At 35.5% G+C, this 25,571-nt stretch overlaps 2 protein-coding genes across 2 annotated transcripts; one reads left to right on the forward strand and one right to left on the reverse strand.

Moving 5' to 3' along the window:
- Positions 1–535: 535 nt before the first annotated feature.
- Positions 536–2,858, reverse strand: LOC120092819 (GTP-binding protein SAR1A-like). The gene is made up of 3 exons (XM_039051023.1): positions 2,565–2,858; positions 2,340–2,471; positions 536–1,101 (listed from the first exon to the last, which is right to left on the reverse strand). The coding sequence occupies exons 1-3, from the start codon at positions 2,691–2,693 to the stop codon at positions 781–783; spliced, it is 582 nt and encodes a 193-aa protein (XP_038906951.1). The 5' UTR covers positions 2,694–2,858; the 3' UTR covers positions 536–780.
- A 1,853-nt stretch (positions 2,859–4,711) lies between these two features.
- On the forward strand, positions 4,712–5,293 carry LOC120067806 (60S ribosomal protein L29-1-like). Its single transcript, XM_039019397.1, has 2 exons — positions 4,712–4,898; positions 4,979–5,293. The coding sequence occupies exons 1-2, from the start codon at positions 4,797–4,799 to the stop codon at positions 5,060–5,062; spliced, it is 186 nt and encodes a 61-aa protein (XP_038875325.1). The 5' UTR covers positions 4,712–4,796; the 3' UTR covers positions 5,063–5,293.
- The last annotated feature ends 20,278 nt before the right edge of the window (positions 5,294–25,571 follow it).

Raw genomic sequence — 25,571 nt, forward strand, 5'->3', positions numbered from 1 at the left:
CGAATTTTCAATATTGCAATTTGTATCTAATTGATACTTAACAAATTTAAAATTTTTAAAAATTAATTGATCTATTATACATAGATTCATTTATGTCTAACAAAATCTTAAACTTTTAAACTTGTAAAACTTATCAAATTTAGACATTTGAAGTTAATAAGTCTGTGTTTGGAATGTAGAGTTGTAAGATGGAGTTTCTCGATAACTATAAAGAGTAGAGAAAAAGAAGATGAAATTACTTGATAAATGTGAAAAATAGAGGGAAGGAAAGATGAAGTTCAATAAATATTCAAATTTAAAGTTGTAAGACTAAAAGGCCTCTTAGAAACTAAATTTGTAACTTTAAAAGTTCCAAGAACGGGAGAAACACAACCCATAAGTTTTGAGCTTTCTGACTTAACCACCAAAAAAAAAAAAAAAATACAGCCCGCCAAAAAAAAAAGTTATTGTCGTCCTAAAACTGAATTTGCATTACAAAATGCAATTATTACGTCAGAAGACATATCTTCCCATAATAAAGAGATTCAGACTTCAATTTAATTCTGTAGAGGTCGTTGATCTGTGGACTTTATTGAGTGTTTAAAAGCAATAATAATGTCACAAAACGAGTCAAAAGAATAATCGGAGAAAATAATGACAACAAATCCTAGTTCCAATCCAACAGAACAAATCTCAAGTTGCCAAACTTGTAAACAAATTTTCTCCCTCAAACTAAGTTCAGTCAGGCACAAACGATTACCTATATTGGAACAATGGATGCTAATTACCCAATTGTTGATACTATTTGATATATTGTGAGAGCCATTTGAACCCATCCCCATAACCCATCTTACGGACGATGCTACACATATAAACTTCGAGCGGTCGAACATTTGTCTGTGTAAGATTAACTTTTCCCTTGCCAGTTGTGAAATTGGTCAAACCCAAGTGATATCTTAGTTCATCCTCGGAAGCGGCATATGGGATGTCAATCTTGTTTCCGAGCACAAGGAATGGAACATCAGCCAGCGCTTCGTCTGAAAGGAGAGCATCGAGCTCCTTTTTCGATTCGATAAACCGCTCTTTGTCATAGGCATCAACCAGGTAAACTACTGCATCCACCTAATCATGGAAATACGTGACATGTTATTTCGTGTAGACATCCTCATATTATAACAAGTAGAGGAGGGACATCTAGCAAACAGGGAATTCAAAAGCTATAATAAACTATGATAACGCAGGATTAGAAGATTATTCAAATTCCAATAGTTACAGGAGAATATTATAAGAACCAAGTAAGAGGAAGATCACGAGATTCAACAAGATAAGATTCGGAAATGATTTCAGGTTTTCATCACGCCAGGAGAATCTGAATGGACTTCAACTTTCGATGGTCAAATACTTGAAGGATTTAATCGATCATGACAGCACGGTTCCAAATGCACGATTTACATCTATGTCAATGAATTTGTATCTCAGACAGTTTCCTGATCCTAGTATGTACAGATAATGTTCCAGTAGTGTAATTTTATCGATTTGTTTGGAATGACAAACTGCTTAAAAACAATTTCTGTGACTTACAAACACTTTTTTTCTTTAGACTAAAAGATTTAGATTGTGTAGCTGTCGGTGTCTTCCCTTTCTCGGTTCACTTTTTTAAACACTTGAAAATGCATTCCAAATTCACTCTAAAACTAGGAGCACCCTTCAAAAGTGCCATATCAGGAAAAGAAGAAAACACATGTTTAATTTGACGAAAGCTATGGATGGTAGAAGATAGGATGCATTTGCAACTTAGGTTTTCCAAGTCTCATATACATCTTCAGTGGCAAGTATACCCACAACTTCATTTGATGGTAGAGGATAGGATACATTTGCAACTTAGGTTTTTCTTTCTTAATCAGAGAAGGTTGCCAGCGTGGGGGTTAGTTATTGAAGCATGAAAAAGGAAATTTCCATAGATCCTAACAGCTTCTAAATTCATTGTAACTTCAGGTTGTAAGAATCATTCCATCCAGATTCAGAAAATGAAGGGACGTTTTCCTTCTTCAAAAAAGTTTCAGCTTAAAAAGTCAACAACTGCTCGATGAGATCGAAACCAAAGCCTAAGTCCTAAAATGAATCACAGCAAAAACATCCGGTGGGCTTGAAAAGAAGAAAACTCCAACAACCATCAAATTCAAATCAATGACAAACAGAATCCATACCATAAGAAACAACAGATTAACAATAACAGCCATCTTGAGGAAAATCTTATTGATTTGAGACAAATCAAAGAGGACCGCATAATTGAAAAGATCAAAATATCGATGAAATGCAATAAAAGATCGCCCAACAGAAAGTAATAATAATAAAATCACCTTAGCATAATAATCTTTCCAGACTCTTCGAGCGATCTGGTGGCCTCCAAGATCAAACGCCTTGAATTTGATTTTCCCAATACTCAACTCCTCTGAGGTCGGGTGTTGAGTCGGCTGGTGCTGCACTAATCTCTACATGCAATTAACAAATTCCTTTAGAAATTCCAAAAAAGTGAAGCGTAATAAATTGAAGTAGAGAGGAAGAGATAAAGAAATGGAACTCACCTCGTCCTTCAACATGTGAAGGAGAGTGGTTTTGCCGGCATTGTCGAGGCCAAGGAAGAGAATTTTGGCCTCTTTTTGCCAGAGGCCGAGCGATGCTAAGACGCCGTAGAACCAATCGACGAGAAACATAATCGCCGATTGCTGCTAATCTGTGAGAATGAAGCCGGAAAAATCACCGGAGAGTGGAATGAACTATGAAAACGAATGGAGATTCAAAGGAAGAAAGATGGAGATCTGAAGACGTCATTTCACAAATTGTTTTTTTTTTAATAGTGAAAATAAAAATAAAAAGGATTTGGCGTTACAACTGTTGTGTTCGGGTTTTCTCGTTGCTTGCATGTTTCGTCTATTTCCTTTTTCCATTTTTTTTTATCATTTCTATTCTGTGATAGTATGATCTAAATTATATATAATATGTATCTTGAAAAACCTCACAATAAATTAGTTTCAATTTTTGTTCTTAAAAAAGTATACTTTCAGTTATATTCAAATAATAATAATAATAGTGAATTTAGATTGTGTTAAATATATAAAAAGGAGTCAACTTATTTTCCGACATTCTAAAATGTCACCTCTATTGAACTATCAGTATTTATTGCTTATAGACGGTGACATGTTACTATATTTAAAAATATTTTTAGAAATTTTATTATTTAAAACAATTATCCTATTTTTTTGTAATAATGTCGTAGAAGGAAATAACTTACTATTTATTTAATACTGTTGCACATGATTTGGAAGATCATGTGTTCAAATCTATGTAATTTAATTTTCACTTATTAGTCTTCTATGTATTTTTAGTCCACAAGTGTGGAGTGTTAGATTTTCAATATTAAATTTATTTTCACTTATCAAATTAAGTTTTTGGCTCAATCGATGACATATCACTCGCATATCATCTTGTGCTACTTGAAAAAATCACTATGTCAAAGGAATTTTTCTTGCAATATTTTCTTCAGTAAAGATTTTTTAGACGTTGATTAGGCTACATACCTAGACACTAGAAGATCCACCACTGAGATGTCATATAAATGTAATTTCAGAGGTGTCATATTCAAATCATTATTAATTCTAAAGTTATAATAAACTAGTAGGTGTGATATCTTTAATATCAAGACAAAAAAAAAAAAAAAAAAAAAAACTACATGTAGATAAATGTAAATTAAAAAGGGAAATATAATTGAATTTCTTTATATGTAATTATTTTTTTAAATACCAAAATTTAAAAATATTTTAAACTATGTTAATCAAAATTAAGTATAGATCTTTATTATGTTATGATTCGGTCTTTATAGTTTATAACTAAATTTAATTTTTGATATTTTATCCTATACGTATAAGAAATTTCATTGGTTCATACTAATATTTTTTTTACGATGGAGATTGAATCATGACAAAATTGTAAAGTACAATGACCATATCATTACAGGTTTTAAAATATAGAGACTAGATAATTACAAACTAAAGTTTGAAGATTAAATTGTGAAAGTTTAGAAATAAGTGTTTCTAGACCTAGAATCTAAATCCAAATGAATGGTTAAAAATTATTTTTAGACCCTAAACTTTCGTACAAGTAACAATTTAGTCTCTAGACTTTGGTTTGTAATGATTTAGTCTATATACTTTCAATTTTGTAATAATTAGTCATTGAACTTTAGTATGTAACAATTTAGTCTACGTACTTTAAAAATTGTAATGATTTAGTCCTATCTAGAAATTAGTGTTAAGATTTAATGATTTTTTTTCGTAAATAAGCTAATAAACAAATTAGAGACTCAAAATTTTTATATAATATAAAGACTACATCATAAAATAATAAAGTTTGACATTTGATTTTGATATTTTTTTTTTTACGTTAGGGATTAAATTGTTATAAATTTGAAAGTACAAAGACCAAATTGTTATATAGTAATGACTAAATTGTTATAATATTAAAGATATAGAGATTAAATTATAGGGACTAAATTATTTGATTTTCAGCCATATTATTATTATTGTCACCTACAATTTTCCATCCAATCTCTTTAGAGTTATGGGCCCAAAGACTAGGCCCATTAGATTCAAAAACAAGCCCAAAATGAGCTAGCCCAATAGGATTTGTAGGGAAGTCCAAAATGCCCACAACACAAAATAAGGTAGCAAACCCTAAATTTTCTTCAAATCCCTCTCTTCCTATCAATTTCTTCAAATCCCTCTGTATTCACTCTCTCTTTTGTGCTTTTCCGTTCAGAAATGGCGAAGTCGAAGAATCACACAGCGCACAATCAGTCACGCAAAGCACATAAGAACGGCATCAAGAAACCGAGGAAGCACCGCCACACTTCCACCAAAGGGGTATGTTATACTTCTGTTCTTGTTCAATCCATTGTTTTCTTTCTAAATCGTTTTAATTCGATTTGTCGATTTGTGTATAGATGGATCCGAAGTTCCTTAGGAACCAGAGGTACGCCAAGAAGCACAATAACAAGAGTGGGGAAACTGCTTCTGAGGAAGAGTAAACTAGAACTCCGCTGGCAAGTTTAGGGTTTTTATAAGTTTTTCATATATTGAATCTTTTGCTATCGCTCTTCTTTTTGTTCAGTAGTTTCTATTTTGACTCAATGTGGAAACCGCTTCTTCTGAGGCCTGGTTTATGACGATACATTATCTGATTTGCATTTCTAAGGCTTGAACTATCGGTTACATCTTCATACATAATCAATTTGTGCTATTGATATTCTATTCACTCAGTGAAGACATTATCTTCGTTTTTATCTTAGTTTCCTCAATTAGTTTGGGTCTATTTGGTCATTCATTTTCTGTTGTGTCTAATAAGTACTGGACAAGTTACTGATAGATATAAATTCATGGATCGAATAGGTACAAACTTCCAAGTTTCAGAGACTATGCTTAATATTTAAGTTAATGGTGTCAATCTTTCTGCAAAGCATTTGACTTGTAGATTTAGATTAGATTTCTACGGTATAATGGAACGAGGGCCTGATTTACCGGACTGTAGCTTCACAAATTTGGCTTGTAGGTGTTTGGATGTAACTAATTGAGCTGTCTTTTGAGATATTTGATGGAACTTCCCAGATTTGGGGGATTGGTCATGTGATTTGACTTCAAATTTGAGTGAAATTATTTTTAAAAAAACTTTGCACACGCGAAATGGGCTTTTTCGCTCACTATTGCACGCTTCATTACTTAGGTCTTATACTTCTTGTCTTCTTTGATTATCATTCGGAACTATACGTTATCAATTCGTTTAAGGCTTTGTATCTGAAAAGATGTTAAGAAGCTTTGAGATAATGTGCTCAAAAGCTTGATTGTCAAGCCCATGTCTTGTTTTCTTGTTCTATGTGATCTTTATGTTATCTGCTAGTTGATGTGATAATTGGAGCTTTAGGGATCAAATATACACAATATAATTTATAGTTTGATAGTATGATTTGAACAAGAACTTATCAAGTGTATAAATATTATCTGTATGCAAGCGTGACGTGGTCACATTTAAAAAATTTGCGAGGTGGAAATATGGGATAAATAGATTGGAAAAAGAAAATTCGAAACTAAAGAAAACGATGAAACTTAAGAAGGGCATGAAGTTAAAATTAGGAGACTAGAGAGAACAATTGCACAACGAAATATCGGGTTGAATATACACAAATCACAAAGAAAGGTCATATTTAAAAAACGGGTGGAAAAATATGGACAATTGTGTCAAGTTTAAGCGGGCAAAATATTGTAGGGTTAAACTCACTATGACAATTACTTCCAGTGATTTTGAAGTCATGATACTAATTTCTCACACCTCCATCATCTTTAAAAAGTAATACAATCGTTTGTGTTATATATGATGAAACAAATAAGGGAAAACAAGTAAGAAATAAGAAGCATACAAAATTATGAAAATCCTTAAAAGTTACGACAATTTTTGCAAGGGCCAAGATGGGGAATTCGCACTCGCAGGGTCTGATTCCATGCAATGATCATTCCGTATCTAATATTTTTAGATAAAATCAAGAAAATTGTTTTTTAAAGAAATTTTTTCAATTAAACGGTTGGTTTTCCACCGCGAATCTTCATTTAAGTAGTTAATTATTTACGAATCCTCCTCTAATTTAATATGAAAAATAAAATTTATTTTTCAGAGGGAAATTAGATTGTATGATAGAATTTCAGGTTTAATTCTAAAAAATGGCAAAACCGCTTGGGATTATAGCAACTCATGTGACATGCACATAAAACAAATTTCTAAATTTTCGATTTGTCCTTGCCTTGTTTGTAGATGTTGTTGATGAAACTACAAATATCACGTAATTCAAAAATAGAAAACATGGTTGAGGTATATATATAGAGTAATTGTTGATATTTGTCAAGGACGGCCTTCCTTTCAACATTATCTCTATATTTATTGTTATTTTAAATTATGTTTAACCACTTTTCGAATTTATCTCACTTTAATAAAATATCCATATTTTTCTACCAAATTTATATTTGAAATATCTATATATTATTAAAAACTTCTTTTATCCATATATTTTATTCAAATCTCTATATTATTTTTATCATATTAGTAAGAAATTAGGTGTATATGCCAATATCTATATGCTTGGCCTACCTTTTCACAATGGCTCGATAGATAGGAATCACTCTGGAAAGAAGAGACTCTGTGACTTGAACTACCTCAATCACATATGATTGGAGTTTAACCCATTGTAAAGTCATAGTCATTGGAGTTTAACATAAAACCAATATTAAATATTTTTTTATTTTTGGAAAATAATGGAATATAAAGAATTATGACCAACACTGGTTTCATCTCTTCAATGCGGAAACAAGAGGTAGAGTAGATTGCAATGCATGGATTAGAAGAAATTTGGGAATCAAAATGTTGTCTGAAATTAGGAAATTTAAGCAAATGCTAGACCTAAGTAGATTGTATCCAATAAAATTTAAGCACTTTGCAATCAGTAGGTGCTTAAAAGGACGAAAAAATGGCCAAGAAACTACAATACCGTGGAGAAAACTGTGAAAAAATTCTCGATGCCGTGCAACAATGTCGAAGGTCAAGCGTCTGTAATGAAGTCGTGGAAAAATACTCGATGTCGTGCAACAATGTTCGTTGTACCTGCCGCTTGAAGCTGTTTTGAAAGAGCTTTAATGTAGACGGTCAAGCGTCTGCAGTGAAGCTGTCGAGAAAGAAAGAGAAAGCCGAGAAAGGAGGTCAAGTGTCTGCCCGGTAAGAAGCTCTCGAGAAAGAAAGAGAAAGCTGTCGACAAAGAAAGTCAAGCGTCTGCAAATGTTTGGTTAGGGTATTCTTACCGCTGAACGATTTTTACATAATAAATGTTTGGTTAGGGTTTTGGTTAAACTTCATTGATTATCGTGTGAGGTGTGATGGTGGATTAGACCTCTTGTCAGAATGGAGTGTGTAGTGTATGATAGGAGTAGGTAGACTGTATTTGTTATTTTCAAATGATTTTGAAATACTCAAACCTTTAGAATTCCATTGGGGGTAGTTTTGAAAATTGTTAATCTTTATTTTTTAAAAATTTTATATTCAGTTTGCTATTTTTACAATTTTAAAAAGTTTTGCTATTTGTCCAAATGGAAACTTAAATTTTGCTATTTATCTGGTCATCCCAACAATTATACCATGTTTTTTAGGCTAAAGATGATTTTGATCTAATAGAAAATTCATTTGCTATTTTATTTACGTCTCTTTTTAAATTAAAACAATTTTTTTAAAAAGAAATCTTGGAAATTATTGGAGTACTCCAAAATTTCTTCAAGAATAAATTGAGCTTCATTTGAAGTAAAAGTCTTCTTGTTCACTAGATTTATGTCAGGTAAGCAATCTGATTCAACCATGATTTTCTAGAAATTTGGTTTTTATTCTAAGAGCACTCTTTCCAAAATGGCTTTTAATTCAAAAGATCAAGGTTCGAAGATGTAATCCAAGTTAATTTGAGCCAACAACTATCAGAATTCCATTTTCAATACCCATCGTTGGTTGATTTTGTTAGAGTATATCAGCAAGCAGCGGAAGCAACAAGGATCAATAAACACTTTAATTCATTAATTTTGGCAATAACTAAAGCATGCTCATCAATCGCAAGAGGATTTGAAGTCATACCTTTGTAGAACTTCTTGAAATCTTGATTCTCAACTTTATACTTCTCTGAATCTTACTGTGAACCACCTCAAGATATTCCCCACTATTCTCTTGTAGCTTTAGATTGAGTTGTGGGGCTCAAAATCAGCTTGAATGAAGGGAACTAGGATAAAAACTCACTGCTACAACCCACTTGAAGAAATACTTCTTCAACCCGAAAACTCTATAGATGCATGCCTCAATTCCACTCCAAACTTCTTTATTTATTGCAGGCCTTTCATGCAAAGAAGATGGTTGCTTGGAGTTATTGAAACCAAATATAAGTGGGTTTGGTGCAAGCTAGTTGAAGGTGTAAATGGAAAAAACCATATTTTCATTTTGTGTTGTTTTTCCAACTTTTCAATTTTTACCAAATGATTTAAAAAATTGAAAATAATATGAATTTTGCAAAATTAATTATTTAAATAATTTAATTAATTATAATTAATTTAATATCAAATATTAAATTAATTTTACACAAATTCACCTTCATATATTTAAATCATATTTAAATATTAATTATTATATTCCATTTAATTTTTTAAAATTAAACATGTAATTATATCTTATATAATTACTAATTCCTTTAATTCTAATTTGAAAGTTTCAAATTAACTTATCACACTACACTAAAGCTAATCCATTAACGAGCTAGTAGAGGGACCTCGCGGACCTACAGATCATGGGCTCCAACGATCCGAGATTAATTGGCTAAACTCATTACATCGAATCAACTCCCATTTGTTAACTAATAGGCCACTCCACTAAAGCCCATAGTTGAACTCCCCTCACTGTAGATATATTATGTCCACTCGATATAACCATGATCAGTAAGTCAATCCTTCACAGGTCGTTCGTAATCACAGTTGGGTTGAGATCATTGTTTTACTCCTATGAATACATCTCGTTCCTTAAGTTCCCACTGACCCTCTAATGAACAATTTGATTCATAATACTTATAAATCAAGTCATTTCTCTATCATGAGAAGGCAGAGCTTCGATTGTTCAAGACCTGGAATCGATATTTAAGAGAACAACCTATCTGCTAACCCTAAATTGGGTAGAAGTGAAGTCCATCTTGTAGGGCTATGTCCCCAGCTATTCATCCGGTCTTATCCCTAAAATGGAAGGCTTATTGAGCAGTGTTGTTGGACTACTCTCATCCATGCAGATCAAAGGATAATCCTGAATAAACAGGAGTTCATAGCTAGCCCAGGATTAAGATCGAGTTATCCTAGGTCACTTAAAATGAAATAGTCAGTTTTAGCAGTAAACCATCGTTATAAAGAAAAGTGACTATCTCATGGTCCAGTCTATATGCAAACTCATTGCATAGGATGCCACCACTCACATGTCTCTACATGAATGATCTGTGGATCACATCATTTGTATTACCTACAAAATGGGTTGCATCCTATTGTGTTACCAGGATGAGATACCCAATTTCATTCGTATGCCAATTTCATCTGTATACTTATAAGATCATTTAGGCTATATACTATTAACTTGATCCTATTTATGTCACCACCTAAAGTTAAAGTGTTCATACTACAGCCATGGATATGTTTATTGGATTTTCATAATAGAATGTAAAATCAACAACTTTATTGAATAAATTACCCAATAATATTTTATTGATAAATAGAATGTTTAACATGAACTGCGAGTTCTAGGACATTCCCAACAGATTTTCATTCCATGCAGCGTCTACATTTATTTTGATGATACCAGGGTAGGGCTTCATCCATTTCAAGTCAGATTTTGGTTGATTTCGATTCATGTTGGGTAATATTCCTCTTCTTGTTGTTTCATCGGTATATTTTTGAATCCATCGAACACGATTATCAATATTTGTTGTGGCGTTTCTGTGAATAGAACTATTTTGATCTGACCAGATAGCCCAACATGCAATAATTGTTTGGGATAAAACTTGGTTGGATGAAGAAGACTGTATATGGCTAGAGTTAAAGTATTCAAATAAGGAAGGGCAATCTAAGAATCTTCTCCATATGGTGTTGGCTTTTGGGCATTTAAACAGGATATGATCAACATTTCCTTATTTTGCGTTGCAAATTGGACAAAGAGGTGAGACATCAAGGATTTTCTTTCTAATTTTTGTCCTTGTTGGCAATATGTTGTGTAAAGCTCTTCATAAAAGGTGTTTGATTTTTTTATGAATTTTTAATTTCCATAAGTTGTTTTGAATACCAGCCATTCTGTTTTCACTAGAAGATTCTTCATCGATGATGATCTTCATATAAAGTCTATAACCATTTATTTTCCCGATTTATCATTGTGTCATATAATTCTTGAAGGATCTCATACTGAGAGTTCCATGGGTAGGCTTAGATCGCTCTGATTTCGCAGTGACCGAAATATAAACGATATACATTCCTTACAAACAGTTATACATATAAAACTCATTATCAGCATGCTCTGAAAACAATAAAACACAAGGAAAGGGTTCATACCAGATGAAGACACTCTTCAAACGACTGAACCCAAAGCAGCGGTAAACCTCCCACCGATCTACTAGCACCCGACAAGTAAGTCAACTATAACAACACGATCCGAGCGTACACGAACAATGTCGTAGGGACACAACCACTACAAGAGAAACCCGGGTATCCTCGACGTCAATAACCCAAAGAGTGGGCTTTTGTGAGTTTAGTAGAGGACGGAGGAGAAGACGTCGTGTAGATGATAAGTAAGTGGGAGGTGAACTCTGCTATCGTATAGCGGAAATGTTTATTGTTTAGGAAAAACTGAATGATCGTTTAGGAAAGATGTATACGATCATTTAGAGAACGCGTGAACTAGACGATCGTTTAGACGAACGAGCTTCTATCGTATAGACTCTTGCGATCGCTCTTTCACGGATTCTTTTTGGGTGCGAGCAATGAATGTACGATTGAATAATAATGAAAACGATTTTCATTACTTTAACCCACCGATTATCATAACCTTCGCAGCCCCACTTCCCACGTCCGAACGTGGATCAATCGGTTAATTATCAAATAATTAATCAATTAATTTAATTAATAAATATAATCATATTATATTTATATCCTATAGTTTGATATCATATATCTACTATAGTATTTTCTCCTCTTCTTGATATAAATCATATTTATATCTAATTTCCTCCAAAATAATATATCTCATACATTTAGCTAATTATATCATATATAATTAACCAGTTCAATTATATCATATATAATTGAACTGCCTCTTGTCAATTAAAATATTTCAAATCCAGACACTGGCTCTCGACTTTATCCAAGCTACCCAGGTGACCTAATGGACCTGTGGCTCGAAGCTCTAACGATACGTGAATAGCTGACTAAACTCTTTAGCCATCAGATCCACCATCCGTTAACTGTCAGTGATTCCACTAAAGACTAACAGCTGAACTCTTCTTACCACAAATATATTTCTGTGTCCATCGGATATAACCAATCATGAGTACGATGACCCTTCACAGATGCTCGTAAGTACAACTGGGTCAATTTACCATTTTGTCCCTGTAGTAACATCTTGTTTCTTAAGTACCACTGATTCCTCTAATGAACAATACAACAAAGTCCAACTATGTGTGAACACCTCTTGGGCCAAGAGAAGGTGTGTGGCGCTACATCGTTTAGGCCCCGGAATCAACCCTTAAGGGAGTCATCTATCTACTTACCCCTGCCTCGGGGAAGGAGTGAATTCCATCTTGTGTAGCTGAGTTCCCAACTCCTAAATCAGACGAATCCCCAAAATGGCAAGTTTGAATCGACGACCTGGCTACTCGCACCCATACAAATCAAAGGACCGCCCTCAATGGCAAGAGTTCCCAACTCACTCAGGATTGAAGTCATGTTACCAATGGTCATCCTAGTGAAGTGAAGTCTCTGTAATGAACGGTGTTATATAACGAAACATTTACACTTCGTGGTCAGGTCTTATACAAACTCTTTGTATAGGACGCCCCCGCTCGCATGTCCCCAACACGAATGATCAGGTCTAGACCATATGTGGCAAGTCACAACACTTGTGACCATTCTACAAAGCGGGCCGTGTCTGTAGCTTTACCAGGATAAGGTTTCCCTCCTATATCCATATACTACAGACCATTTTGGTTATCACTCAAGACATGATCCACTTGTAATTCACCATATGCTTGAGTCATATACAGATAACCAGGGATTTTATGTTTATTGGTTTGTGGTAAAGCAAATAAAACAAATAACCGAGCAAAACAACAAGATGTGAAGTAAATATCATATATTAACAATCACAGATATTTGTATATACTGTTACAAACTACAGGACACGAGACTTTAGGGCATCAACCCCAACAATCTCCCACTTTTCCTAAAGTGAAGTGGGGTGTACAAAAAACTTAGTACAAAACAATAAACTAGGGCATAAAAGCGTAGTACAATAAAATCTCCCATTTGTCCTTGTTCAGCCATGGACGATCCTATAGACCCATGCTTCGTAGGTGACCCTCAAACACTGTAGCCGTGAGAGCCTTTGTAAATAGGTCAGCTACATTGTGCTTCGAAGTGATCTGCTTGATGATCACGTCCCCTCGATGCACTATCTCGCAGATCAGATGATACTTCCGCTCTATGTGTTTTCTGCGCCAGTGACTCCTTGGATCCTTGGAGTTTGCCACTGCCCCACTATTATCACAATAGAGAGTAATGGGCCTAGACATATCTGGAACAACTTTTAGATTTGTCCAGAACTTCCTGAGTGGAGTCATCCGCCTCCATAGTGGAGTCAGCGATACACCCCTGCTTAGTGCTTCACCACACTATAGCTCTTTCGTTAAGAGTAAAGACTGATTCTGATGTGGACTTGCGAGAGTTCTTATCAGTCTGAAAGTCAGAATCCGTGTATCCTGTAAGGATCAAATCCCGACACGAGTATGTACTCCTCGTTCTCCGAAGATACTTGAGGATATTCTTCACTGCGATCTAGTGACCTTGGCCTGGGTTAGACTGATACCTACTGACTACGCCCACAGCTTAGCAGATGTCTGGATGAGTACAGAGCATCACGTACATCAAACTGCCAACGGCAGACACATGGGACTTGTCTCATCTCCTCAACCTCTTGAGGTGTCTTAGTACACATTTCCTTAGACAAAATGACTCCATGCTTGAATGGTAATAGGCCCATCTTGGAGTCTTGCATCGAGTACTTGAGCAACATCTTGTCAATGTACGATGCCTGAGACAGTGCTAGCACTTTGTTCTTACGATCCCGAAAGATCTGGATACCTAGAATAAACTGAGCCTCTCCCAAATCTTTTATTTGGAGTGGGTCGCTAGCCAGTTCGTAACTGCAGTCAATAGACCTACATTATTCCCAATGAGTAAGATATCGTCTACATACAACACTAAGAAGACTACTGAAACGTTGATGATCTTCTTGTAGACATAAGGTTCATCAACATTTTGGTCAAAGCCATATGACTTGATCGCAGCATCAAATCGTATGTTCCAAGATCGAGACGCCTGTTTCAGTCCATAAATGGACCGATTCAGTTTGCAAACCTTTTGCTCTTGATCTTGGGCTATGAATCCCTCGAGCTGCACTATATAAATGGTCTCCTCACGATTGCCATTTAAAAAGGCCGTCTTGACGTCCATTTACCAGATCTCATAATTATAATAAGCTGCAATGGATAAGAAGATGCAGATCGACTTTAACATGGCAACAGGTGAGAAAATCTCCTCATAGTCGACTCCCTCTACTTGGTATAACCCATTGCCACAAGTCGAGCCTTGAATATCTGTACCTTCCCATCAGCACCCCGTTTGCGCTTGTAGATCCATTTACAAGCTATAGGGTGAACCCCATCAGGTTGATCTACAAGATCCCATACTGAGTTGAAGTACATCGACTCCCCATCGCGAGATCCATGGCCTTAACCCATTCATCCTGGTCAACATCCTCCATTGCCTTCTTATAAGACAATGGATCCTCAATGTCCCACCTGCTACCATATCAAGGATTTCCGTGAAACCCAGATGTGAACGGGTGGGTTCGCAACCCTCCCAGTACGTCGAGGTTCCCTCAACGCTTGAGGTGGAACCGACCTACTGGATGAACTCCCATCAACAACTCTTGTTGATGTAGCAGGCTCTTCAACAACTCTTGTTGAAGTTTCAGTAGTTTCATTGGAAAGCTCACGCAACACGACTTTGCTCCATGGACTGTGCTCTCTTATATGATCCTCCTCTAAGAAAGTAGCGTTTGTTGAAACAAAGACCCTATTTTTCTTTGGATCATAAAAATAACCCCTTCGGGTGCCTTTGGGGTAGCCTACAAAGAAGCATAACCTCGACCGTAGTTCCAACTTCTTGGGATTAGCCTCAAGCACATGTGCAGGGTAACCCCAAATGCGAAAATGACGTAAACTAGCTTTATGCCCGTTCCACAACTCCAGAGGTGTTCTTGCAACACTTTTGGAGGGAACACAGTTGAGTATGTACACCGCAGTCTCCACTGCGAAACCCCAAAACGAGTCCGGTAAAGAAACGTAACTCATCATTGAACGAACTATGTCTAACAAGGTCCTATTTCTCCTCTCCGCTACACCATTATGCTGAAGTGTACCTAGCGTTGAGAGTTGGGAAACAATTCCATGTTCTGTCAAATAGTCTTGGAATGCGGAGTCCCAAAACTCTCCACCTCGATCTGATCGAAGTGTTTTAATCCGTCAATCCAATGCATTTTCAATTTCAGCCTTGAACTCTTTGAACTTTTCAAAGGATTCAGACTTCCTTTGCAAAAGATAAACATATCCGTACCTAGAGTAATCATCAGTAAAACTGATAAAATACTCATAGCCACCTCGGACTCGCACATTCATAGGACCACAAAGGTCAAAATGTACTAACTCAAGAGGCTCCTTGGCTCTAAAACCTTTTCCAATAAAAGGTCGTCATCTTATCCTCAAGGCAAGATTCGCACACAGGTAAAGAATTTTCTTCTAACTCACTTAGAAGTCCATTCTTCACCAATCTCTCGATCCTGTTGAGATTGATGTGCCCTAAACGTAGATGCCAAAGTTGGATATTTTCTTTTGGAGAAATTCGTTGACGTTTTGATTGAGTTACGACAGTTCTGAACAGTTCAGTATTATGGAGGGAATTAATGGCTAACGACCTTAGCATATATAAATTCGATTCTAGATTTTTTGTGCAAATAAAAACACCATCTTTATGAATAAACACTTTACTCAAATTAAAAGAAACAGTGTATTTTCATTGCAATAAGCACTTTACAGAAATAAGGTTCTTTTTTAGTTCAGGAATAATATAAACATCATTTAAAATTAGAAACCTATTCTGTAAAGTCAACTGGAGTCCTCCACTACCATAGCTGAGACGACATGCCTGGTGCCTACTCGCATTGTCATCTCACCAGCCTCCAGCTGTTGCCAAGATCTAATCCCCTGAAAAGAAGAACAAACATGATTAATGGCGCCTAAATCAATTATTCAGGCTGAATCATCATTCTCCACTAAACAAGTTTCGAGCACAAGTAAAGCACATTTACCTTTATCCGCCTTGGATGCTTTCTTCTCCTTCAGATACCGAGGACAGTTCCTCTTCCAATGTCCATCTTGGTTGCAATGGAAACACTTTCCCTTAGTAATTGGTGGATGCCTCCTCGGGGCAACAGGCAGTGGGTTAGCAGGTGCCTTCCCTTTTTCCTTACCACCCTTCTTCTTCTTCCCCTTTACAGAGTTAGAAGTATAAGATGAAGACCTGAGGTCAAATCTATATGGAACATAGTTGAGGATGAAGCAACATTTGCCTTACCCTTCTGCCTCTTCTTACTTTTCAGTAAATATTAGTATGTCTGCAACTCGTTGAGGGGAGTTGTAAAGTTATATTTCACTTTATTAAGAATCACATTGCTAACAAAGTGCAGGAAGCTCTCCGGCAAAGAATGCAGGATTATGTTAACCTGGCTGCAATCATCGATGGTAGACCCATTCAACTCCGCCCATTGAAGTGGACCATCATGTTTAGCACATGTTCACGAACAGAGGTGCCTTCTTGCATTTTGGAGGTGAAAATGTATTTAAGAGCCTCATGCATAAGCTGTTAATATGGTTGTCTAAACATCCCCCGCAGGGACTCCATAATCTCACGGGCTGAGACCATAAGCTTATTCTTCTTGACCAAGACGTCAAAAAGACTTGCCACGATATAGGCTCGGACCTTCTCATTCACCCTTGTCCATCACTCGTATGCCTCCTGAACATTTCGAGCGGCATTTAAAGCTGGAATAGGAGGACAAGCCTCCGTGAGAGTGAACATGAGATCCTCGATGATTAGGATCGTCGTGATAATATGTTTCCATGTTGAAAAATTGTCGCCAGTTAATATTTCGGCGCTTAACAACGGTAAGGTGGCTGTAGACATTTGAGAAGTTGCTAAAAATACAAACAAATCTTGATTAGTTTTTGCTAAACCACTTTTAAACCAATTAGTTTTACAAAACAGTTTCAAGTACCCTAAGTTATTGACTTCAATTTTGCAATGATGCCCAGTGAGTCAGGACAAACACCACCAGTGTTGTGATCAGTTGCCTCTTCACTGGGATGAGACATTTTCAACCATTAGGTAGAACCAACTCTTGGAATTGAACCTAACAACCACCATTTTTTGGTCCAGAATCGTTAACCTTTAACTATTCCGTGTAAGTGTAACCCCTCGTTTTCGGTGCCAGAATCCCGCCCTAATGCGCTTACCGTAGGGAAAAGACAGATTAAGACAAGAGACTAAATTACCTTATCCTCTTACAGGAGATCAAATAAAGAAATGTGCAAAACTACCATCCTTTAGGGGGACACTCCCAGGGTGCCTCGAGGCGATGCGCAGTAACTTTATTCAACCTAATGAGGGAGATCGATGGATATGATGTCGAACTTCCCGCTCCCACTTAATATGAACATTCTCTCTATCCACCTTGATATTGACCTACCTAAACACCATCCGTTGGGGGGACACGCCAAAGGTGCCGCGAGGCCGAGGATAGATATCATGGTGTGGACTTTAGGAGAAAAATGAAAGGTTTAAGTGAAACATCTTATGCCCCAAGTACCTCCCACTGAATGTTCTACCTAGGGATTCATTAACCTAGACAATCCGGCTACTGATTTTAGTCTAAGTGGTCTTTTTAAAGCCTACTCATAAACAACGTTTGTTTATGAAATATAAACAAGTTCAAGTAGTCACATTTAAACACTTTAATGGACTGTCCTTAACTTGCATGCATGCATCAAATCTATCTAATTCACCTTTCCAGGTAAGTTCCCAGGTAGGGGTGTTACGTTTCCGTCAACTTAAATATCCCAGCCTAGACAGAACCCGCCTTAGACAAAAGGTCCCTTATAGATAAATTTGCTACACTTTAACCTTTTATTAGCCAATTTAATCCTATTAAACTGATTAAAAGATTAAAGCCTTAGGGTTGCTAATCATCTTAGAACCGTGATCTTAGATCTATGTGATCCAAGTTTTAAACATTTTAAAACATGAATTAAACCTAAGTTAGCATGCATGCCTTTCTTATTTCTTTTAGTTTTAATTTCTCTTTAACTCTTAAAAAGAAACAACTAAAAAATATTGCGCATAACGAGGTGTTTATAACAATTATAGAATAACCTATGTGTCATGCTTCATGCAAAGTCCGGTCATTACTATATAACTTTTATATAACGCGTAATAACCAAGCAAACATGCTATCATTCACCCTTATACTATAACAATTATAATATAAAGATGATGCATGTCAATGCTTTTTATGTATGCATTAATATAACTTTTATATTATATGATGCATGAGCATGCTCTTATATAATTAAAATCATGCTTCTCTAAATTATAACAATTACAATAAAGAGATGAAGCATGATCAATGCATAACCTAAGGTGGGATTTACTATATGTGTATACCATATGACATATAAAACATACATCACATGTATTAAACAAATAGATTAATGGACCGGGATGAGCCTTTAAACCAAAAAATCGGAATGAAAAACCCTATCTATTACATTTTTCATCGAGCAAACCGGTTCACAGGAGAACCAGGTCTTGAACAGCTAGGAGGTCTTCATCGTGTAGGAAACTTCTGTAGGTAGATGATCGTTCATCGCACACTAGACGATAGGAACTTTAGCAAACGATCGCGTAGACGATGACTGATCGTGTAGCGTGACGACAGGTAAACGATTTACCTTTAGTTACTAAGCGATCGTTTAATCAAGTATTAAGCGATGAAGCTTGCTGACCTAAACGATTATCTAGTGCACTTTAAACGATACGCGAGCGTCTAATCGTTTAACTGATGCATGCAACTTGGTAAACGATTTACCTTGCGATGCTAAGCGATCGTTTAGTCAGTTACTAAGCGATGAAGCTTGCTGACCTAAACGATCATCTAGCTCGCGAGCACATTAAACGATACTCAGCGATCGCATGCCTTATTGTCAACCCGATACGACCAACTCTTGATCCCATACTCCATCGTTCAACCAATGCGTTCAACCACGATCGTATAGTCCTTCATCTTCACGATGCGATGGACAGCGATCGCATAGAACCTTTTCTGCACGATGCGATCAACCCTAGATCATCTCCTTCCTCGAAGAGCCGCAACCTTTGCCCAGAACTTCGATGAATGACTCAAGACTCCAAACACTTTGAATACAGACTCGATTACGATTATTTATGCCCAAAAATGCAGGGGCCTTTATAAACAACCACAAATGTAAAAGGAATTAAACAAACCGAGGCATCTTATCCCGAGCTACGACTTCTTTTTTTTTTTTTTTCAATTTACTTCATGCTTTTAACCAAATATAACATCCATTAATCCGGAACATCCACAACAGTATTAATACTTAAAACAGCGTAGAAATGCACCCACCATAAATGTATACGTTATTTCGTTATTTCGTTACAACAAATGAAATCGGAGTATCAGTAACCTAGCTCTAATACCAATTGAAGGATCTCATACCAAGAGTTCCATGAGTGGGCTTAGATCGGTCCGATTTCAAAGTGACCAAAACATAAACGATATACATTCCTTACAAACACTTATACATATAAAACTTATTATCGGCATGCTCTGAATACAATAAAACACAAGGAAAGGGTTCATACCAGATGAAGATACTCTTCGAACGACTGAACCAAAGCAGCGGAAAACCTCCCACCGATCTACCAGCACTCGACAAGTAAGTCGACTGCAACAACACAATCCGAGCGTACACGAACAATGTCACGAGGACAACACCAACATAAGAGAAACTCGAGTATCCTCGACATAAAAAACCCAAAGAGTGGACTCTGGTGAGTTTGGTAGAGGATGGAGGAGAATACGTCATGTAGACGATAAGCAAGTGGCAGATGAACTCTACTATCGTATAGCGGAAATGCTTATCATATAGTAGAGTTACACGATCATTTAGGAAAAACTAAATGATCGTTTAAGAAAGATGCATACGATCGTTTAGAGAACGCGTGAATTAGATGATCGTTTAGACGAACGAGCTTCTATCGTATAGGCTTTCGCGATCTCTCTTTCACATATTCTTTTTGGGCGTGGGCGATGAATGCACGATTGAATAATAATAAAAATGATTTTCATTACTTTAACCCACTGGTTACCATAACCTTTGCAACCCCACTTCCCACGTCCGAACGTGGATCAATCGGTTAATTATCAAATAATTAATCAATTAATTTAATTAATAAATATAATCATATTATATTTAATCCTAATAATACATATATCTACTATAGTATTTTCTCCTCTTCTTGATATATAATCATATTTATATCTAATTCTCCAAAAAAATGTATCTCATACATTTAGCCAATTATATCATATATAATTAACTAGTCTAATTATATCATATATAATTAAACTTCATCTTGTCAATTTGAACATTTCAAATTAACCCAAACACTAGTTCTCGACTTTATCCAAGCTACCCAGGTGACCTAATGGACCTGTGGCTCGAAGCTCCAATGGTACGTGAATAGTTGACTAAACTCTTTAGCCACGAGATCCACCATCCGTTAACTGACAGTGATTCCATTAAAGACTAACAGCTGAACTCTTCTTACCATAGATATATTTCTGTGTTCATCGGATATAACCAATCATGAGTACGATGACCCTTCACAGATGCTCGTAAGTACAGCTTGGCCAATTTACCGTTTTACCCCTGTAGTAACATCTTGCTTCTTAAGTACCACTGATTCCTCTAATGAACAATACAACATAGTCCAACTATGTGTGAACATCTTCGGGCCAGAGAGAATGTGTTGGCGCCACATCGTTCAGGCCCCGGAATCAGCCCTTAAGGGAGTCATCTATCTACTTATCTCTGCCTCGCGGAAAGAGTGAATTCCATCTTGTGTAGCTGAGTTCCCACTCCCAAATCAGACGAATCCCCAAAATCATATGTTTGAATCGGTGACCTGGCTACTCGCACTCATACAAATTAAAAGACTGCCCTCAATGGCAGAGTTTCCAACTCACTCAGGATTTAGGTCATGTTACCTATGGTCATCCTAGTGAAGTGAAGCCTTTGTCATGAACGGTATTATATAACGAGATATTTACACTTCGTGGTCAGGTCTTATACAAACTCTTGTATAGAACGCCCCCGCTTGCATGTCCCCAACACAAATGATCAGGATCAGACCATATGTGGCAAGTCACAACACTTGTGACCATTCCACAGAGCAGGTCGCATCATAGCATTACCAGGATAAGGTTTCCCTCCTATATCCATATACTACAGACCATTTTGGTTATCACTCAAGACATGATCTACTTGTATGTCACCACATACATGCTTGAGTCACATACAGATAATCAGGGATTTTATGTTTATTAGTTTGTGGTAAAGCAAATAAAACAAATAACCGAGCAAAACAACAAGAAGTGAAGTAAATATCATATATTAACAATCACAGGTGTTTGTATATACTGTTTACAAACTACAGGACACGAGACTTTAGGGCATCAACCCCAACAATTCTGTCTTGGATTTTGTTGTTTATCAGAATATTTTTTATGCATTTGATATTTTCGCATAAGAACTCATCTAATAGGTCAACATTTCATGTTCCATTTGGATGGATAAAATCAGAAACTCTGTAGTTTGTAAGTATGTGGTTAAAGCAAATAGGTTTGAAAGTGCTTGGACATGGAATCCAATAATCAACAAAAATATTGATAGTTGATCCATTATTAACTCTGTATCGTAGACCTTTTAATAATAAGTTTTCTCCCCAACAAAGGCTTTTCCAAAATTTATGAGGATTCTTTACTAGGAAGAGCCTTGGTAATTAAAGAGTTTGGAAAATAGAGACTCTCCAGGGTTATTGAAACTTGATTATCTAGATTCATCAAATTTTTCCATACTTGTTTAGCAAGTAGGGCTTGATTAAGACCTTCTAGATCTTTGAAATTCAGACAACCTAGAATTTTTGGTAGACACATTATTTTCCAGCTCATCCAATGTATTTTCTTTTTGTTAACTTGAGAATTCCACCAGAATCTCAAAAAAGGTCTTGTGATATTTTTACAAAATTCCTTTGGGAGTCTAAATAAGCTCATGGCTTGGTCTATGCTTTTCATTAAGATTTTCTTTCCCGCCCCTGAGAAAAAAGAACTTTTCCAACCCTGTACTGTTTTCCACACTTTCTCTTGAATATAAATGAAGTCTCTAGATCTGCTTCTTGAGAGTGATGAAGGAATGCCTAGGTAAGGACCCAAGTCATCTACATTGGAGATCCCAATGATATCTTATAGGATTTTAGCTCTGTCCTTTTTTATGTTTGTTGAGAATAATATATTGATTTATCATAGTTAACTTTTTTCTCCATAAGCTAATTCAAAAGTGATTAGGATTTGTTTGATTAGTAGATATTCCTCAGCTGCTCTACAAAAAATAATGTCGTCGTCCGTGAAAAGAATATGTGAGATGGTGGGGCAAGATTGTGAGAGTTGAATTCCAAAAAGAATATTTCTTGAAATCGCATTGTGGATGAGATGTGAGAGACCTTCAGTAATAAATAAGAATAAGTAGGGAGATAGTGGGTCTCCTTGGAAAAAAATTTCATTCAACCCTGTCATATACTTTACTTAGGTCCAGTTTGATTGCAACAAGACCATTTACTCTTTTCTCCCTTTTATTTAAGAAGCGTAAACATTCGGGGCCAAGAATAATGTTGTCGGTTATTTCTCTTCCTGGTACAGATGCAACCTGTGTAAAAAAGATTAAGAGAGTTTAGTAGAGGTTTGAATCTATTAGAAATTGTTTTTGTGATTATTTTATAGATGACATTACAAAAACTGATTGGTCTATAGTTTCCAACAGTATAAGGGTTAGAAATTTTAGGAACTAAAATAATATGAGTAGAATTAATTGAGTAAACTCTCGTACCATCATTCAAGACTTCAATAAAGAAATTATGAAGTTTCGAAGCGGAAGCGGGGATCGGGCCAATTTTTTATGTTTCACGTAATCAAGAATTTTATAGAACCAAAATATAATGATGCATTAATTCATAAAATTTACAACATGCTTGAGAAGGAAAAAAATAGGGTTAGGTTTCAAGAAAGCGTACCCTTGAAAAACTTTTCTTCATACATGTTAAAGCTACATATGATAACCTTTTATGTTAGTTTATTGGTTTTTGGGCTAATGCTACTAAATATCGAATAAAATATCTCATATTTTATTAAATAAATAAAATTATTTGTATATTACAATTACAAACTACATGACTTACGAGATTTAAGGTATCAACCCCAACATTCAAGACATTTAAGTATTGTGCTTTTGCCAATTATGCCCCAATAGTTTTGAAAGAAAATAGTAGTATAGCCATCAGGAAGCTTTTGTAGGGAACATCTGTTTATTTTATTCCTTGATTTCAGATTGCGTAAAAGGAGTAAGAAGAGATGAGTTAATTTCATTAATAGTTTTGGTAGGAATTAAATCCAAAACAACATTCATAACTTCATCATAAGGATTTATTAAAGTGAAAATATCATGAAAATATAAAATAAATGTTTCTTCAATTTTTGTTTGGTCTTCAATCCAATTCCCATTTCTGTCTTTGACACTCAAAATCTCGTTCTTTTTTTCCCCCTTTATGAAGGCTTTTCTATGGAGGATTTATTTTGGTCTCTCTATTTTAGTCATTCCTCTCTTGATCTCTGTTTTCGGTATATTTCTTCTTGCTCTAATAGGTGATCTAATTCAAATTCAATGCCATGATTTTTTTAAAATCAATTGAGGATATTTTCCATATTCAATTCTCAGATTATTTTTGCAAATATTATCTTTATTTCCCCTTTGATTGAGTAATTTCTTTCCCTAGTGAGATAGAGATTTTGAGCAGATGTTTAAATTTTGAGTGAGTTGGTTATTTCGAGGAGTTCCAATACAAGAGGATTCTATGATCTTCTTGCATTTCTCATGTGAGTTCCAATACTCTTCAAATGTGAAAGGTCTTTGGTGGAAACATTTTCTTTTAGATTGACTATCCAGTGTATCACATAATATGGGCTTATGATCAGAGTCTGCCCCATCCAAGTTATAAATCTTTGAATTTGGGAATAATTCATCAAAAGATTCATTAAGTAGATATCTGTCTAATCTCTCCCAAATTCTCGTTGTTCTTCTTACACTAGTCCAAGTAAATATATTTCCTGAGAAATTCATATCTCTAAGGCTACAATCATCAATACAAGTCCCAAAATTTTCAAGCCTATGAGGTCCACCCTCTTTTTTGTAATTCTATAAAATTTCATTTAGGTCATCTCCAACTAACCAGGGTGATTCATCGTTGTCATGTAGTCTTCTAATTAATTCCCATGTGAATTTTTTCTTTTTTCTTTTTTTCTTTTTTTTTTTTGTTTCTGAGAATCCACATAATCCAATGAATCTCCAATTTTTTTCCTTTCCAACATAGATTAGAGTCAATATGGTGTAGCGAATATGATATGATGTTGGAAACTACTTCTTGTTTCCATAATAAACATAGTCCTCCTTTGAATCATTCACTGTTTACTGTGAAGCAAGGAAATTCATTTTGAATTCGAATTTTATTGGTAATATCTTTACCACATTTAGTCTCATATAAGAATAGAATGTTAGGGGCATGAGAGCGAGTGAATTCTCTCGATCGTCGGAATGTTTTAGGATTGCCCAATCCTTGAGCATTCCAACAAAGTAACTTCTTATTGAAAGGCAGGACTAAAATTCAGCCACTTTCTTTGAATTGGGAAGGTTATTTTTGTCTTTCAGGCGCTTGCCGTGGCATTTCTTAGCACATAGTTTGTCTTTTAGATAGAATTTTTCCAATTAGGCAGAAGTCCGACTTGTTCATTATATTTTGTGATAGATAATCGGAATGTACTTCATTCAATTTTCTTCGATTTCTGTGAGTTTTAGTTTCTTCCAATCTTTTATTAAGTCATCTGATTCCATTTTTCTGGAAGAGATTATACAAGAGGAGCAAGATAATAGTCGCTACTTGAAAGGATCTCATAAAGAAGGATCTTGGAGGATTCTCGGAGGGATTTTGGCTTCTTCGAGCCTCACCCTTAATATAAAGCGTAATTAAAACTCTCAAATTAAATCAAATTTCGTTTTAGGTTATTTAATTATTCACTCATAAGAGTTTAAAAATGATCGGAACATTTACATATGTCGTGCGTGTATATGTGTTTATAATTTTGTAAAGAAAATAATAATGAAGAAAATGGGCGGGGTCGAAGGATGGTGAATCAAAATTATTATATATTATTGT

The sequence above is a fragment of the Benincasa hispida genome, chromosome 12 (genome assembly GCF_009727055.1).
Source record: "Benincasa hispida cultivar B227 chromosome 12, ASM972705v1, whole genome shotgun sequence".
Classification (NCBI taxonomy): domain Eukaryota; kingdom Viridiplantae; phylum Streptophyta; class Magnoliopsida; order Cucurbitales; family Cucurbitaceae; genus Benincasa; species Benincasa hispida.

Coding starts and splice junctions, on each gene's coding strand:
- LOC120092819 (XM_039051023.1), bottom strand. CDS start 2,693: ATGTTTCTCGTCGATTGGTTCTACGGCGTCTTAGCATCGCTCGGCCTC. Junction 2,472..2,564: donor TTCACATGTTGAAGGACGAG/GTGAGTTCCATT, acceptor AATTGCATGTAG/AGATTAGTGCAGCACCAGCC. Junction 1,102..2,339: donor GGAAAGATTATTATGCTAAG/GTGATTTTATTA, acceptor TTCCATGATTAG/GTGGATGCAGTAGTTTACCT.
- LOC120067806 (XM_039019397.1), top strand. CDS start 4,797: ATGGCGAAGTCGAAGAATCACACAGCGCACAATCAGTCACGCAAAGCA. Junction 4,899..4,978: donor GCCACACTTCCACCAAAGGG/GTATGTTATACT, acceptor ATTTGTGTATAG/ATGGATCCGAAGTTCCTTAG.